General features: G+C 38.1%; 1 protein-coding gene across 1 annotated transcript in view; it reads left to right on the top strand.

Annotated features, from left to right (window-relative positions):
- Nucleotides 1–15,621, top strand: part of CNTNAP5 (contactin associated protein family member 5) — a 406,384-nt gene that overhangs the window by 279,707 nt on the left and 111,056 nt on the right. The window contains exon 13 of the mRNA XM_088146406.1: nucleotides 7,115–7,315. Within this exon, the coding sequence (XP_088002532.1) occupies nucleotides 7,115–7,315 (201 nt within the window). The remainder of the gene's footprint in view (nucleotides 1–7,114; nucleotides 7,316–15,621) is intronic.

Here is a 15,621-nt window from a genome sequence, read left to right as displayed (position 1 = left end):
TACAGGCAGATACTTATCCATCTTACCATACCATCAGGGAGGCGTGTGATTGGGCCCACATTTATTCTGCAGCAGGACAACCACCCCAAACATATAGCCAATGTCATTAAGAACTCTCTTCAGCCTCAAGAAGAACCAGGAGTCCTGGAAGTGATGTTTAGCCCCCCCAGAGCCCTGATCTCAACATCATTGAGTCTGTCTGGGATTACATGAAGAGACAGAAGGATTTGAGTCAGCCTACATCCACAGGAGATCTGTGGTTAGTTCTCCAAGATGTTTAGAACAACCTCCCTGCTGAGTTCCTTCAAAAACTGTGTGCAATTTTACCTAGAAGAATTGATGCTGTTTTGAAGGCAAAGGATGATCAGACCAAATATTGATTTGATTTGGATTTCTCTTCTGTTCGCTCACTTTGTATTTTCTAAATTGATAAACATAAACAATTCCAATATATATTTTTGAAAGCATTCTTACTTTACAGCATTTTTTTCACACCTGCCTAAAACTTTTGCACAGTACTGTGTGTGTGTGTATAGTATAGTCTCTTGGTCTCTAATTTCACAATTTTTTTTTCCTACAGTTGTAATTTTATGTATGTATGTTATGACAAGGTTACTGAATCACAGTCTGGAGGCTTCTTTGTCTTAGGCAGCCTCAAATAAAGGGATATGGAGATGAATTCCTCACCCCCATATACCAAATAATTGTTCAAGTTAATCATTCTCCCAATACAGGAAGATATTGGTTGCTGTATTCTTTAATGTATATGTGTTTGTGTCCTCACACATGTCTTCAGGTGAATCCAAAAAATATGGTTGATTTAACTTCCTAGCTGGAACCTTTTGGTAATGAAAGGATTATCTGGAACATAAGCTATGTTACATCAGTTCAGTAACATAGGTGAGGAGAGGAAGCAAGCACTGCATTGTGCTACTTTTGGTAGCTAAGAAAAGCACAGGGTGAAGAACAGAAGGATGTATGAAGATAAGTACTGTACATTCTTCTAGCTTTTTCTACCTGGCACTTGTTTTTCTCTTCTCTCTCTCTCCTTTTGCTCCTGAACATGATAAAATCAGAGAACAGGGCATGGGGAAGGGGGTCATAGGTTGAGTTCTTGTTACCCTCTTTCTTTATTAGTTCATAATTTCATGTTCCTTTCTCCTAAGAGAAAGGCATTTTTGTTGCCGATAATGCATATTTTAATATCAATTTTCATAAACATAATGCATTTTAGGATGTTATTTGCACCAATATATACATATGTATGTACATTTCCCCTAATATATTCATTTCTTGATCAGAGGATTTGCATTACAGCCTTTTGAAAAGTATAAACATTGAAAGATAGCTACATATTCATCTGCATATTGATTAGGAAAGTGTTCACATTAAAATGTAAATCAAACAAATTTACCTCCATTTCTATATGAGATATTTGAGAGTTGTTCCAGCAGTAGATATGTAAAGGAAATCTGTGGTGGATTTTTTTTTTTTTTGGCCTCAAAATGGTGTGATCTACGAAATGAAATGTCATGATGCCACGGATGACAGCAATAAGTGCAGTAAGTTATTGATCATGAAAGCTAACATATTGGAAAAGCTGCCAAGGATATTAACTTATATTTAGGAAAGTTATATAAAAGTACCATATATTTGAGGAAATTGATAGAAAAAGTGGATTAGAGAAAGGAGCATACAAAAAGATATGTATTAAGGTAAATGTGCAGAGAAGTGGTGCCTTTATTCTATTTGCATGCAAAAATATGTATCTGAAGGAATAGGAAGGTCAAATACATTCCATAACAGCTGCAGATTTCAGACTGGATTCTGAAAATCTGATAAACTAATTTATGGTCCTTGTCCCCATACCAATGCAAAGTTTTATGCAATGATATTGGGCTTCTTCATTTATCTGCTTAATTTATTAGTCAACTTTGCTAACGCAGTGTATATTATTATTATTATCATTATTATTACCACTACTACTACTACTATTACTACAAATCAGAAAGGAATAAAAACCCTAATCAAATAACAGCAGAAATGTAAGCAATCATGTCATGGAAAGAACAAAGCAATTATGCATCATATGAAACATAAAATCAAAAGCAGAGTCACAGAACACTCTGCCCCAAGGTCTGCTGAAAAAGCAAGATCTTTCCTAAATGACTACCAGGCTGAAGACATATGGGCTTCAGGGGGAATGCTGTTCCAGAGGACAGGAGTGGTCACAGAGAAGACCAGTCTCCAAAGTCCCATAAGATGATGATATCTGGAGCATGTTGACCCTGCAAGATCTTACCAGATGGGCAGTATTAATCAGAGAGAGGCAATGCATTTAGGCCCTAAACTACGAAGAGCTTTATAGGTGACAACCATCACCTTGATTTGGACCCATAAGTAAAATTGTTACAGAGGCTAAATGAGTGATAACATTGTGCCATTGTGAGAAATATTCTAAGCATCTGACCAATAAAAATGTAAAATAATGCATTTGTAAAATAATGTATCAGCTGTAGGTCTGAATGGTCTTCTACGGCAGCCCCTTATAGAGTGCATCACAGTAGTCCAAAAAAGAGGTGACTAAAAAATGAGTGACCATGAGAAGGGCCTCCTAATCCAGGAAAGGGTATGATTGGCATACCAGATGAATCTGTGTTAAGGCCCTCCTGGCCATGGTTGCCACTTGCTCATCAAGCAAGAGCAAAGAGTTCAGAAGGACCCTCAAATAATGTACCAGTTCCAGCTGGGGAAGTGCAACCCCATCATGAATTAAAGTTGGAAAATCCCTGGGAATTTTCAAACTCCTTGAATTTGTAGTTACTCAGTCTTGCTGAAGTTGATTGTGAGCTTTGTCTTTCCCATCCAAATCATTGCAGCAGGTTTCAGTAGCATTGGCTGTCCTACCCAGGGTGGAGATATACAACTGGGTATTGTTTGCATATTGATGATACCTGACTCATGGCACTGGTCGAACCTTGCTCAATTGCTTTATATTGATTCTAAATAGGAGTGAGGAAAACCCTGAGTCCTGAGGAACATTGCAAAGCAGAAGGTTTGGGCTCACTACTTTCCCTCTACCACCACAAACTGGAGCCAACTCTGGGGAAATGGGGAGAACCACTGTAATACGGTGCCCTTTTCCCAATTCTGGAGATAGTCCAAAGAATACCCTGATTCATGGTATCAAAAGCCACTGAGAGATCATACAGAACCAAGTGACTTGCACCACCCCTCAGTCCCACCACAGATTATCCCTAGGTGTGATCAATACTGTCTCAGTACCATACGCTGAAGTCCATTTGTTCCAGATATTCTGCTTCCTGAAGCTTCTCCCCAACCTTTCCCAGAAGAAGAGGCTGGAGACCAATAAAAAATTATTCAGTATTGCTAGGTCTAGAAATAGCTTATTGAGGATGAGAGTTACCACTATTTCCACCTGGGCAGGTGGAATCATTCCCTCACTCGAGGATACATTTACCACCTCTTGAATCTATCCACTAATCATGTCCTAGGCAGCCTTGACCAGCCAGGAAGAACAAGGATTTGACATACAGGTGGAGGCACTAACAGTCCCAAGAATCCTGTCCCTTTCTTTGAGATTCACAGGCTCAAACATTTCCCAAATAACCATGTCTCAGCCAACTTAATAGGAACTGCTCAGCCAGAGTCCAGCTCAGATTGGATTCAAGCGATTTTATTAGTCAGATGCCCCGAATATTTCTCACAATGGCACAATGTTCTTCATATACCTCCTTATTAAACTAGCCCACATAATCCTTAAAAAACTGCTGCTTGGCATTATGTGGATGTGATAAGAGCAGAAAAATAATTAAGTTTTTTCAACCTTATCACTACAATATAGGCCTTAATATAGGCTTGTACACATCTTCAGTTGGACTCACTCTTTACCTTTCCCCAGCTATGTTCTTTGCATCCTTCTACCTGTCCCCACTGGAATCCCCACCTGCCCTCCAATCCTCATAAATTCAATGTTTCCCAATCTCTAAAGAGTCATCCCCAGGCCCTGGGAACTACTCATCCAGTTCACATCACCCAGTCCTAATCAACCTGCATGTGTCCCAAGGAGCTGCATCTGATTAACACCCAGCTTCCTAGGCCCAAAACCCCTGTACCAACTATTCACTCACTTGATGCTCAGTCTGCCCCTGCCACCACTGCTCATGATTCTCCCAACCAGCAAACCACGAATGTCCTGCCAACCTCACCAGAGCTGCTCTTCAATAAGTGAATAAGAGCCTCACCAGCTTTGCCCATCACATCCACCACATCTACCAGGAACCTAGCACCATCACCTAAGCACCCCTGTCTCACTAGTCACTTGAAGTCCCTGCTCTTGTCCAGCAATAGGTTACCAGCTCCAGCTCAGTGGTTTCCACCAGCCTCTCTTTTCAACCCCAGTGCTGCTATTGCTCAAGACTTCACCTGAACAAATTTCATGTTTCTAACCACATCCCTTATACCTATCATAACCAATGAAACCATAAATATGCTACTTTATTTTGTTCCCCACTTGAGGTTTTGTTTTGTTTTTATTATTATTTTTATTGATACAAGATGTGATGAGGACTTTGAAGACTTAGATGCTTTTGAGAAGTTGAGGGAGGGCATGGAAGACTTTATCTATGGGATTTTCATCCTAACTTTTCTCTTCCCTCAAAAGAGCTGACATCTGCATACTAATATTGGGAACAAATGCAATTAACCAATTATTGAATCACATTTCAGCAAACTAAAAGTACTGATAAATGCAAAAAACATCGAAATTCAAATAACAGTATTCCCAAGTTATTTTTGGAATTTGAAGTTCCCAAGTTATTTTGGGGTCCCAGAAATTGTAGCAGTCCATTTGAGAGATCAGATATATATGTATGACTGTAACCAAACCTGAACATATAAAGAAGTGATGCATATCACTTCTTTTGGGTGAGCTGCCTTAAAATCCAGAAGCAGCATGGCTTTGAATAACAGTTGCTTGGGAACAATCAAGAGAAAGTGAGTATTGTGGTGGGAAATGGTAAATTATTGCCAATCTTACATCAACTCTCAACCCTGTGTGGAAATGAACAATGTTTTTCTCTTCCTTTTTACTATATTGGAGACCCCTCCCTCCCTCCCTCTATATTATGGTAAAGAAGCCAATAACAGAAAGGGTAAATCAACTCTGTTTTACTCCTAAAATGAAAGAACAGAATATATTTTCCACCGCCCTAAAACTCAAGTACAGTGGAACCTCGGTTTACGAACTTAATTCGTTCCGTGACTCTGGTTGCAACCCGAATTGGTCGCAACCCGAAGCAAATTTCCCCATAAGGTTCAGTGTAATTACCGTTAATCCATTCTGGCGTGGAGGACAGGGAGGCGGCTATTGCTTGGAGGGAGAGTCCCCCTCCCTACGACCACGTTTCAGGGGCAGAAAATGGCCGCGGACCACATGTCAGGGGCGGAAAAATGGCTGTGGACCACGTGTCAGGGGTGGAAAATGGCCGCGGACCACGTGTCAGGGGCGGAAAAATGGCCACGGACCATGTCACGGGAGGGAAAATGGCCGCGTATCCTGTTTGTACCTGTTTGAGGTGGAGTTCGCAAACCGAAGCAAAATTTTGCAGCCGGAGCTGGTTGTAACCCGAAAAGTTCGTTAACAGAAGCGTTCGTAACCCAAGGTTCCACTGTACAGTGTTTGCCTTGCCATCAGCTGAGGGCCCTTGAGGTCACCACTTAATAGCATAGGTCAGCAAAGCCTTCTGTTTCCATGTGAAATATGGCCAGAACAACAGTCCTGATCCAGGGATCTCAGTTATCTCCCAGCACAATCTCTATTTGGGGAGTGTGGCACAGTAAAATTATTATATATCATCCATCCATCCATCCATCCATCCATCCATCTCTGTGATAGTCATATTTTCAGTTTCTCCCACTTGTGGACCTTTACTGTAGAGAGTTTGCTTATGTATGGAATTGTTTGCATAAATTCCTCAAACCCTTCCACTTTTCAAATTCAAACCTTTCTTACATTCTTTTTTTTTTAAAATTATGAACAGCAATACTCATCAATTAGTTTCCCTCTAAGCTACTGACTCATTAATATGAGGAAAAGAAAGGCTAGTATGGTAGGGTGAACCCTAAAGTGGGGAGGGCAAACTAAAAGTCCTATGTAGCTCCCAACATTTTTCTTGCAGACCACAGAGCACCCCAGGAGTGAATGGGGCAATATTTGTTTACTCCTTTTGGGAAGTGGAAGGATTTACACTGCAACATGGGTATTTTAAGCTCCATGTGGAACATGCTGATCCTCCTTTACATCCACCTTTGACAATTATGGCTGACTTTTTTTTTTTTTTAAAGAATGGTGGTAGCTCAGGGACAATTTGCCTCACCCTTTCCTGGTCCTCCTTCTAGTCTTATATGCTCCACCTATCATGTCCTGGTTTTGCTGTGCTGCTGCTCCTTCCTCTAGCTACTCTAGCTACTCACTACATCAAACCACCAAGAGTTATTCTTCATCCAGATCTTTGTTGTACGTAGTTTTTGGAAACAAATGGCTTGTTTTTTATGGTTTTTTTGTTCATTGCCAAAATAGATGCTAGCAAACCCCAGTCACTGTTCATTTTTCTGCTGTAGCAGCATCTCTTTTGTCGACTCTTAAAAATCCAGTCCTTCAGAAATCCATGGATTTCCCTTTCTTCCATATACCTTGTTGATCTGTACTGACCCAGAAAATAGAAAAATGCAATATAAAGTGTAAAATCATAAAGTGATAGACTGCTAAAATTACTTGTGAGACTCCCAGTCTACATGTTCGTGAAAATTGTTTTCCTGCCTGATTCAGCTCAGTAAAACAACTGGAGGTCACTTGTAAATCTCTTCTGATGGCAGTATGTTCTGGTTTGTTGGATATCTTGGTTTAAAAATGGCAACATACAATTCTTCCTGCTTTTGAATTAATAGTTTGTCAACGGTACCTATTTCCATATTATGTGCCCCAATATAGCTAACAGGGAAAGATCAAGCTTCAGATTAAACCAAAACCAAAACAAACAAACAAAAACCCACTAGCCTGCTTATCTCTCTTCCTTTTCATTTCACCTAACAGAAGACAAGATCTGGACAGTGATGCAGCACAACAACACTGAACTGACTCGTGTCCATGGGTCTGATCCTAGGAAGCCTTACACCATGAACTTCAGTTACAATAGCAGTGGGGAACAGCTGGACGCAATAATAAATAATGCTGAATACTGTGAACAGGAGGCAACTTACCACTGCAAAAAGTCACGTCTGCTGAATTCCCCAAGTAAGTGCCATCAAGTGAAATCTTTGTGTTTTGGGTTTGTGTGTGTGTGTGTGTTTATTTTAGCTCCAAATAGAGCAAATAATTGAAATGAAAGCATGGCTGAATATAATGTCACAAGCTTGACCCTGTAGGGTAAAGAGTGAAGGAGGCTAAAGCCACTTGACCCAACCACTCTTTCTGCCCTCACCATTGCTCCAAAGTAGAGGTAGTTATGTTTAGCTGACTCAGCTAAATAGCCCTTTACTTTCTGGCTTTTTTCTTCAACCATGTTCTTCTCACTCAGATTCTGTTTTTCACGCCACAGTCTGTTTTTTTTCCCAACTCTGTTTTTCAGAATTATTTGTATACAGCATTTTCAGTCCATTCCAAAGGACTATCTTTGTTTCTTTTTAACTGGGAGATTCCTAAATTAAAACTCTGAGCTTCCTGTGAGTTTATTTTTGCCCTACCTATAATTTCTAGGATAAACAACTGATCTAATGAATTTATTTCTTCTGTTAAACCTTACATTCCTGGGCTGGATTATGCAGAGTCCCAAGGACCAAACAAAGGTGGCTGAAAAAGTTTTATTCCTTCACAATAAATATAGTCAACAACAATATATTACTATTAACATTGATATAACTATTAGTATTATTATTACTACTAAATGTTGAACATTTATATCAAGGTGAGTTGGATCCAGTTTTGTCACATTCTCCACAATAGGTGGTTTAGAATATATATCTCTTCCTAGTCTTTAATCCGTCCAAGTATATTTTTCAGTTCTGTAATGTCTTGATGAAGTCTATTGGAATTTAGTAATAATGTTAGTAATGCCTTCCAGTTTCCCAAAGTTTTCTTCCCCTGCAAAAGAGGTGTCTATTTTTCTTCCTTAACCTTAGAAGTATTTGAACACTTGAGAATTTGTTTGACTTTTTAATGGTGTTCTTTTTGATCTTACTGTGCTGCTGTTGGAGCTGTTTATCCTTATACATCATCTGCAACCTTCCTGGCTGTCCACACTTCTTAATTTAAGAAAGCCCAATAGAAGGAGTTCCCTCACTATGGCTTCCCTTTTGAGTGAGCTGAAATGAGAGAAGCCAGGGAGGTGGCAGGCTGCTGAAACTGTGATTATACAGTGCAAGTCAGGATTTCTGTCCTTGGGGACATCATAACTCGTCAAAGGCAAGAACATACTTCAGCCATGAGCTTTTCATCAGAAGCAAATTCTCTTTCATCAAATTGCATGAGAAGAAGGAGGGAAAATGTGGGGTAATGGTTCTGCACAGCGCCATTAGTTAGGCTCAGTTTGCCATTTTAAAACTTCATCTTCGGCATTTTAATTTTCCAAGCATGAAATTAGAAAATATTTGATTGGGTAATATGTATTTGTTGGGGATTTTTGTTTGTTTGTTTGTTTGTTTTAATGTAGTTAGTGTGTGGGAGGATTGTAAACTGCTCAGAGTCAGTTGACCATTTGGAGCAGCACATAAGTCTATTAAAACAAACAAACAAATGAACAAGTTGGGAAAGAGATTGATTTACCAGCTCCTTGTGTCTTTTGCCTGGAAAATGATTAAACCCAAAGTTTTATTGCCATCTCCTGAACAATAGAACATTGCAGTTTAAAAGCCATACTCTGGAAGTACACATGTTCTCCAAACTCAATCTACCTTTTGTTGCCTTTCTGACAATTGTTGCCTTATTGACACGAGATGATTATGGACAGGCTCATTGTTTGGTTGAGCATAATTTGAGAAAATTAATACCAGTGTTTCTAACATTTCTCTTTGTTTTAAGAATAATACTTTTCTTAAGGAGAATGATTAGCCTGGAGAGGGGGGAGCCAAAATATGGATTTCAATTTAAGGATATTCATTTTCAGCTGTTAGAAAATATAAGTGTGAGTAGCTGGGGTTGGAATTACTTGAGAAATTATTTTGGTACTCAGAACTCATTGTTCCTAGAATTGGGAACTCTTGAGTATTGTCTGGCTTTCAAACACATGGGAGACAGCTTACTTTTATGCAAGCAATGTATGCACTGTATGTATATAACTTTATTTGGAGTCATAAGAGAATGTGTAGCAATTGGCAGTAAGGAATTTAGATATATATTCAATGTAATATCTTGTGTGTTTCTGAAGTTTCATGAACATCTGTAAATAGTTTATATCTATAGTTTACCTTTATTTGGTGAACCAGAGAAATCATTCATTCATTCATTCATTCATTCATTCATTCATTCATTCATTCATTCATTCATTCCAACTTCTCTAGTTCTTTATCCTTTCAATAAGACTCTGCTTTTTTTACCACATTGTCAAAATTAATGGAATCCTTTGAGTATTCCAGTTAATGTTGTGCCAAACGCTTCCTCTCCATTTTTTTCTCAAAACTTCATTTATTGAGGAATCCGCTTGATCGATCTATTTATTAAAGACTGGATTCACATATTACACTAAACCATTATTTTAACTGTGGATAGATGAATGAGATATGGTAACATAGCTTACACATAATACTAAGCAATCAACTGGTTTATAAGCTGCAGTGGCTGGGTAACACTGTTAGCAAAAATGTGAGAGTTCTTGATTCTCCCAATTAGGGTTCAGTCCGGCAGAAGATCAGACACGAAAACACCAGCTGAGATTTTAAAGTTTTATTGAAAGCAAGCCAATAGAGTCAGCTGAGGTCTCCCCTTAAGGCAGAGAACCACCCTGATCACACTCGAAGAAGATTTTATACACGTTTCTTACACAGAGATACAGCAATTAACAAATTGATTGGCTAAAATTAGCATAAATTTGGGATCCTCCATATCATTGGGGGAAACTTATCTCCCCGATGACCCATTGGTTGCCAGTCAAAGTTTGGGGCACCCCCTTTGATCGTCTGATATTTATTGTTTCATGGAATGCAGAGGCATCACCAGAACAGCTGAAGGGTGTTCTGAAGGCTATCAGATTGGGGTCAGTTCCTCCCATATCTTTATGGCCTCAACACTTAAGGAGACAGGATGTCTGCCCAATGTCTTTCAACAATAACAGAAATGAGAGAAATGTGTGAAAGTTCATGAACATTAGTTTTCTTGTCATCCCTTGACTCCCCAAATGTAAGGAAAAAGATGAGAGAAACTGAGAGCCCTTTTTCATAAGGTTTCAACACAATATGTTAAGCAAACCCAAACAAACTACTTATGTCTTAAGACGATATATGAAGTCCTTGGGGTTCTCTGAGCTTGGTTGTTTTCTTGCAAATGTCTCATTATCCAAAACATTTGCAAGAAAACAACCAAGCTCAGAGAACCCCAAGGACTCCACAGTTCAACTGTGGAGCTACACAAATTCTCTTCTATTGGGACGATATATGAGCCACTGTGAGACTATAGAATGCACGTGGGAGCCACACACTAATGAAGCAGCCCTATATTGGGAGTTGAGGTGCAGGATGGGGTGGGGCAGGTCTGATGTATTAGATGTAAATTCTGTGCTGTCTACAAGATGACCTGTACACAGACTTTGCTATAGCTGGCAAGATGGTCATCATCAGTAGATTTCACAAGGCCTCGGTAACATCTTATCTCACAATGTTGGGACTACATTCCAAAGGTTGGAGAATGCCTTTATCCTACCCACCTCCCCAGTTAGCTCATCTGGAGAAAAGGATATTGTTATAAGCTTGCACTTTAATATATAATACTGCAAGGTTATAACAGTATAATATTTACATGTGTTGCATATGTTTGCAAGTAATTAGCACATAATTTCAGTAGAATATATAATCCTGCAAGCTTATAAATTAAATTATTTAATTTATTTAAAAAGATTTATATCTTTTAAGAGTTGTGTTTCACAAGATGGGCAGCCATGCAAATCTTTTTTTTTAATAAATAAATATATAAAAAAGAATATAAAAGTATATGAAGTATAAAAGAATATAAAATTTTAAAAAGCAATGTCATAATAACAAATACTATCTTACGTTAGTGACAATAGTGTGATCTTTTAAAAGCAACTTCTTAATGGTCAATTTGCTCTGTTTATTTGTTTAAGGTAAAAAGAGAGAAAGAGAAAAAAAACCATAAAAGCTTGCAACTCACATATAAATCAAAACAGTTCTAACATAGGGCTAACACATCTGTGCTGAAGAAGGCAGTGAAGAGATACAGAAACTCTAGTTCTTTGATGCCTAGTCATGTTCTTCATTTAAGTAGACACAGCCTTCTCAATATTGGTAATAGATAGAATTAAAGCTCTTTCTAAGTAATCAATAGGACAGAATAGCTAGTAATTATGGGGAGTATCAGAACTTCAATCATTAATGGAGAAGTTCTCTGGTTACAGTATAAGCACTCATCCTACTTACAACTAATTAGCATATAAGTAGCGCTTGGGAGAGGTAATAAAGAGATAAAGATGATTTCTTCCAGATGAAGCTAGACCTGTTTATGAAAAATGTTGTATTATACATTTGTAACCTAATGCTTTCATAACTGACAGCTGAAATCAGGAACTCTTGTGATGGTTTTGACTGAAACATTAAGGATACCTCACAAATGGATTTGATATTGGTTTAACTAAAGCAACCTTTTCCTCTTCTTCTTTTCTTGGTCCATTAATTTAGCACTATATCTTAAAGAAGAAAGTGAAATCTGATCTGTACTCTCCAGCTTAATCACAAAACTAACATGAAGTGATGTAAAAATGAATAACAAGCAATGATTTGTCAAAAGTGCTTTTATATGTATTTCAAATGATAGTTTTCATGTTATCATCCCAAATAATATACATCCGTTCTCTGTATCAGGCATTGTCATATGAAACAATAGGGAACATGGCCTTCTGAGAATATTTAATGGTTGTCAGATGCATCTTCTACAATGTAATTATCACTCGACTAATTAAAATTTTCATTTTGAGAATAATTGCCTAGGATCTATTCATGATGCTACCTTGTTTCTTCCAGCATCCACCCTGGCAACGTTGACACTTTTGCCCCCCATTTTTTTAAAAAGTCTTTCTGTATTGAAGGAATCAAGAAATGGGTAATGCAAATATATTGTCATCAAAGAAGAAATGTTAAATGGCTTGCAGTATGATATTACCAGAAAATGCTTGAACTGATATACATAAGTGGCTCTTCAGAAAATGGGACTGACATTTTCAAAGTTCAAAGGGATGGATGAATATCCACCTCACCAGCTTTCATTTATGCAATCAAAACCCTGTATATCTCATACTGCAACAAGATGCCCACATTGTTGAGTTAGAGGTATGTCATAAACAGGTATTTTGGGAGAAGAACATGAGCCATCATTTAAAACATGCTTTTTATTATACATTATTTCTTTTATTCCTCTTCTTGATTGTTTTACTTAGAAGATAATATCCACTCTTTACTCTTAGTTTGCTTTCAGCTTGCTCTAATTTCATTTCTGAAATGAAATGAAATGAGCTGCATTGGGTACCGGTTTGCTTCTGGGTCCAATTCAAGGTGTTGGTTATCACCTTTAAAGCCCTATATGGCATGGGGCCAAGTTACCTAAGGGACCGCCTCTCCCCTATGACTTCAACCCGTCCCACCCTATCACACAGAGAGGGCATGCTTCGGACCCCCTCAGTAAAAGAACTTTGATTAGCGAGGTCCAGAAGGCGGGCCTTCTCTGCGGTAGCCCCCACGCTTTGGAACATTCTGCCCCTGGAGGGGCGATTGGCCCCCTCACTCCTGGCCTTCTGTAAGGCTTTGAAGACCTGGTTCTGCCACTTGGCCTGGGGTGAGGAGGGTATACCTCAAGCATGGAGATGGCTACCCCCATAGAGGCCTCCTGTCTTCAGCCTCAGATTTTTCATCTTCTTGGACTCCCCTTCCCCTTTTTTAGTAATGCTTTTAATTGATGTTTTATGTATTTATATATATTTATGTTTTTAATGTTTGTTGTGAGTCTTCCAGAGTTCCCCCATCAGGGGGAGATGGGTGGGTGAGAAATTGAATGAATGAATGAGTGAGTGAGTGAGTGAGTGAGTGAGTGAATGAATGAATGAATGAATGAATGAATGAATGAATGAATGAATAAATAAATAAATAAATAAATAAATAAATTTTCCCCTAATTTGCTGTCTTCTTCAACTTGTTAGGTAGCAGAGGCTACCAACAGAAAACCAAGATGAGGAAAACTGTTCTAATCTGTGCCTTCTTACAGCTTTCAGTCTTTTCCTTTTCCGTACCTTCATTGTTTACCATTTATTGGTGCTGCACCTGCATTTCTTAATTATTCAGTTCTTTACCCAAGCTTGCTCACTTCTGCTTTCAGTCTGCCTTACTGCTATCAGCACGGGTCCCAAAAACAAATCCTGAAAAGCTTGTCACCTTCGGTGTTTATTTGTTTACCAGTTCTTCTCAACTGCCCAGCTCTGGGCAATTTTCCCTTGCCTAGTGAACTTATAAGGACATGAGATATGGCAGATACCCAGCTTAGGACATGTTTTTCTCCCCCTCCCCCCACCCCCACCATCACTGGGTACTAAAAAAAGTGTGTTTTAGGGGAGAACTTCTAGTTTAAAGAGGATTCCATGTAGGAAGCTGTTCTCTACCTCCAAGTTTTGTGGACAACAGAGTTGGTGGGGAAATGTGTTTGCTGTTAATATCCCTCTTTTCAGATAAAGGGAGGGAGGGAGGGACTTTTGAATCAACCCCAGTGGGCTTTTTAGGTATTTGCCTGACCATGCAAATGACACATTATTGATACTGTAAGAATTTTGACATTCAAACCAAAATCTTTTTTTTTCACAAAATAGTAGTAGCGAGCATGGAATGATTAAAAAAAGATCCATATTCTTTATTTTGTTAGTTGATGGGTGTTATACTCTAAAATTGATGTTCATGAAAAAGATGTAAATACGTGTTATCCAAAGTAACTCTGATAATGTTTTGTTGAAGATTATATGTAAAGGTGGAAAAGAAAAAAAAGTTTGAATTAGAGAAAAGGATAAACAAAAATGAAATGCATATCATTTTTTGTGGTGACTTATTTTTCTTTAAAGGTTTCAAACCAATGTGAAGATATACTAAATATTAGATAAATGAGAAACTAAACCAAATTAAAACAGATTCCCTCTTCCATATTGAAAATGGTTGGGGACAATGTTTTTCACTGAGGAATGAAAGTTTTTCACCATCAATAGGATGGTGAAGGTGGATATATTTTTTTTCACAACGTGTTTTGGTCAACAGATGAATTCTTATGAGATATTCAAATCAGTACTTTCCTTTCTGTATATGTCTGTAGAAAAAAATTACATTTAAATACATGATTTGTCAAAACCTCAAGTCTTCCTCAAATCAAATTTGACTCCTGTGACTTCATGGACATATCCATTAAATTTTCTTGGCAACTATTTTCACTGTATTTTCTTCCTTCAAATACTGTATGCCTATTTAATGTTTTCCCTAAAACACTATTCTATAATATGGTTTAATCTCAAAATATACCCTGTTTAGTGAGTGATTTTTACGCCAGGAATTACAGTAGAACACAAACCTAAAAGTCATTAATTACATCCACATCCAAATACTGATGAAGTCAGGCTGCCGTGGAATTCACAGAGGTAACTCCCTCAAGCAAATTTAGTGTCAACATTATCCATTTGCAAGACCATCAGCTAAGAAACATGTTACCACTTCTTAAACTGATTAACAACTTGCAAGAAGTAACTTAGCAACAAGGTGATTTGGAAAAGATGCTTGAAAAAAATCTCTTTCGCTGTCTTGCAATGGCTAAATGTTCTGCTTAAGTATCTCATTTGTTTATGCTTGGGTGACATTTTAATCTGGTCTGTGGACATCTGTGAAGTTTTTCAGGATGAAATGGATGGGTTCAGCTAATTGTTAGAGTGTTATTATGCTCGAATGCAGTATTGGTCCATGTGGTGTGGTCCTGTATTGAAGTGAAAGACTCACTGGTTTTTGTAAATGTTCATGTTCTTTTGAAGTATGTGTAGGACATAGAAATTAATAGGAAAGCAAAAAGCATTATGGAAAGATAGCCATTTTCCATTAATTATGCAGCAATCTGAAGAACGTGTGTCTCTTTCTATATAAGTTCATACTAGTTCATATATTTAATTTAATTTCCCATCTGATTTCCTATTTTTAAGGAAATTTTGATTAATAGAAGAGAATTATGTCGGGCAGAGTGATAATCACAAACACTCCTGTTTGTGCAGAGCGCAGCAAAAACTCCAGGAAGATATTAGCCATGACAGCAAACACTATGCAATGTCCATTTCTTGTTTCCCAAAGAAATCCAGTCAGAAAATATATACT

This window comes from Python bivittatus, unplaced genomic scaffold, assembly GCF_059951505.1.
Source record: "Python bivittatus isolate LINGU-HERP-01145 unplaced genomic scaffold, Pbiv_v1 ctg000480_np1212, whole genome shotgun sequence".
Lineage (NCBI taxonomy): Eukaryota > Metazoa > Chordata > Lepidosauria > Squamata > Pythonidae > Python > Python bivittatus.
This window is presented reverse-complemented; position numbering and strand designations above follow the sequence as displayed.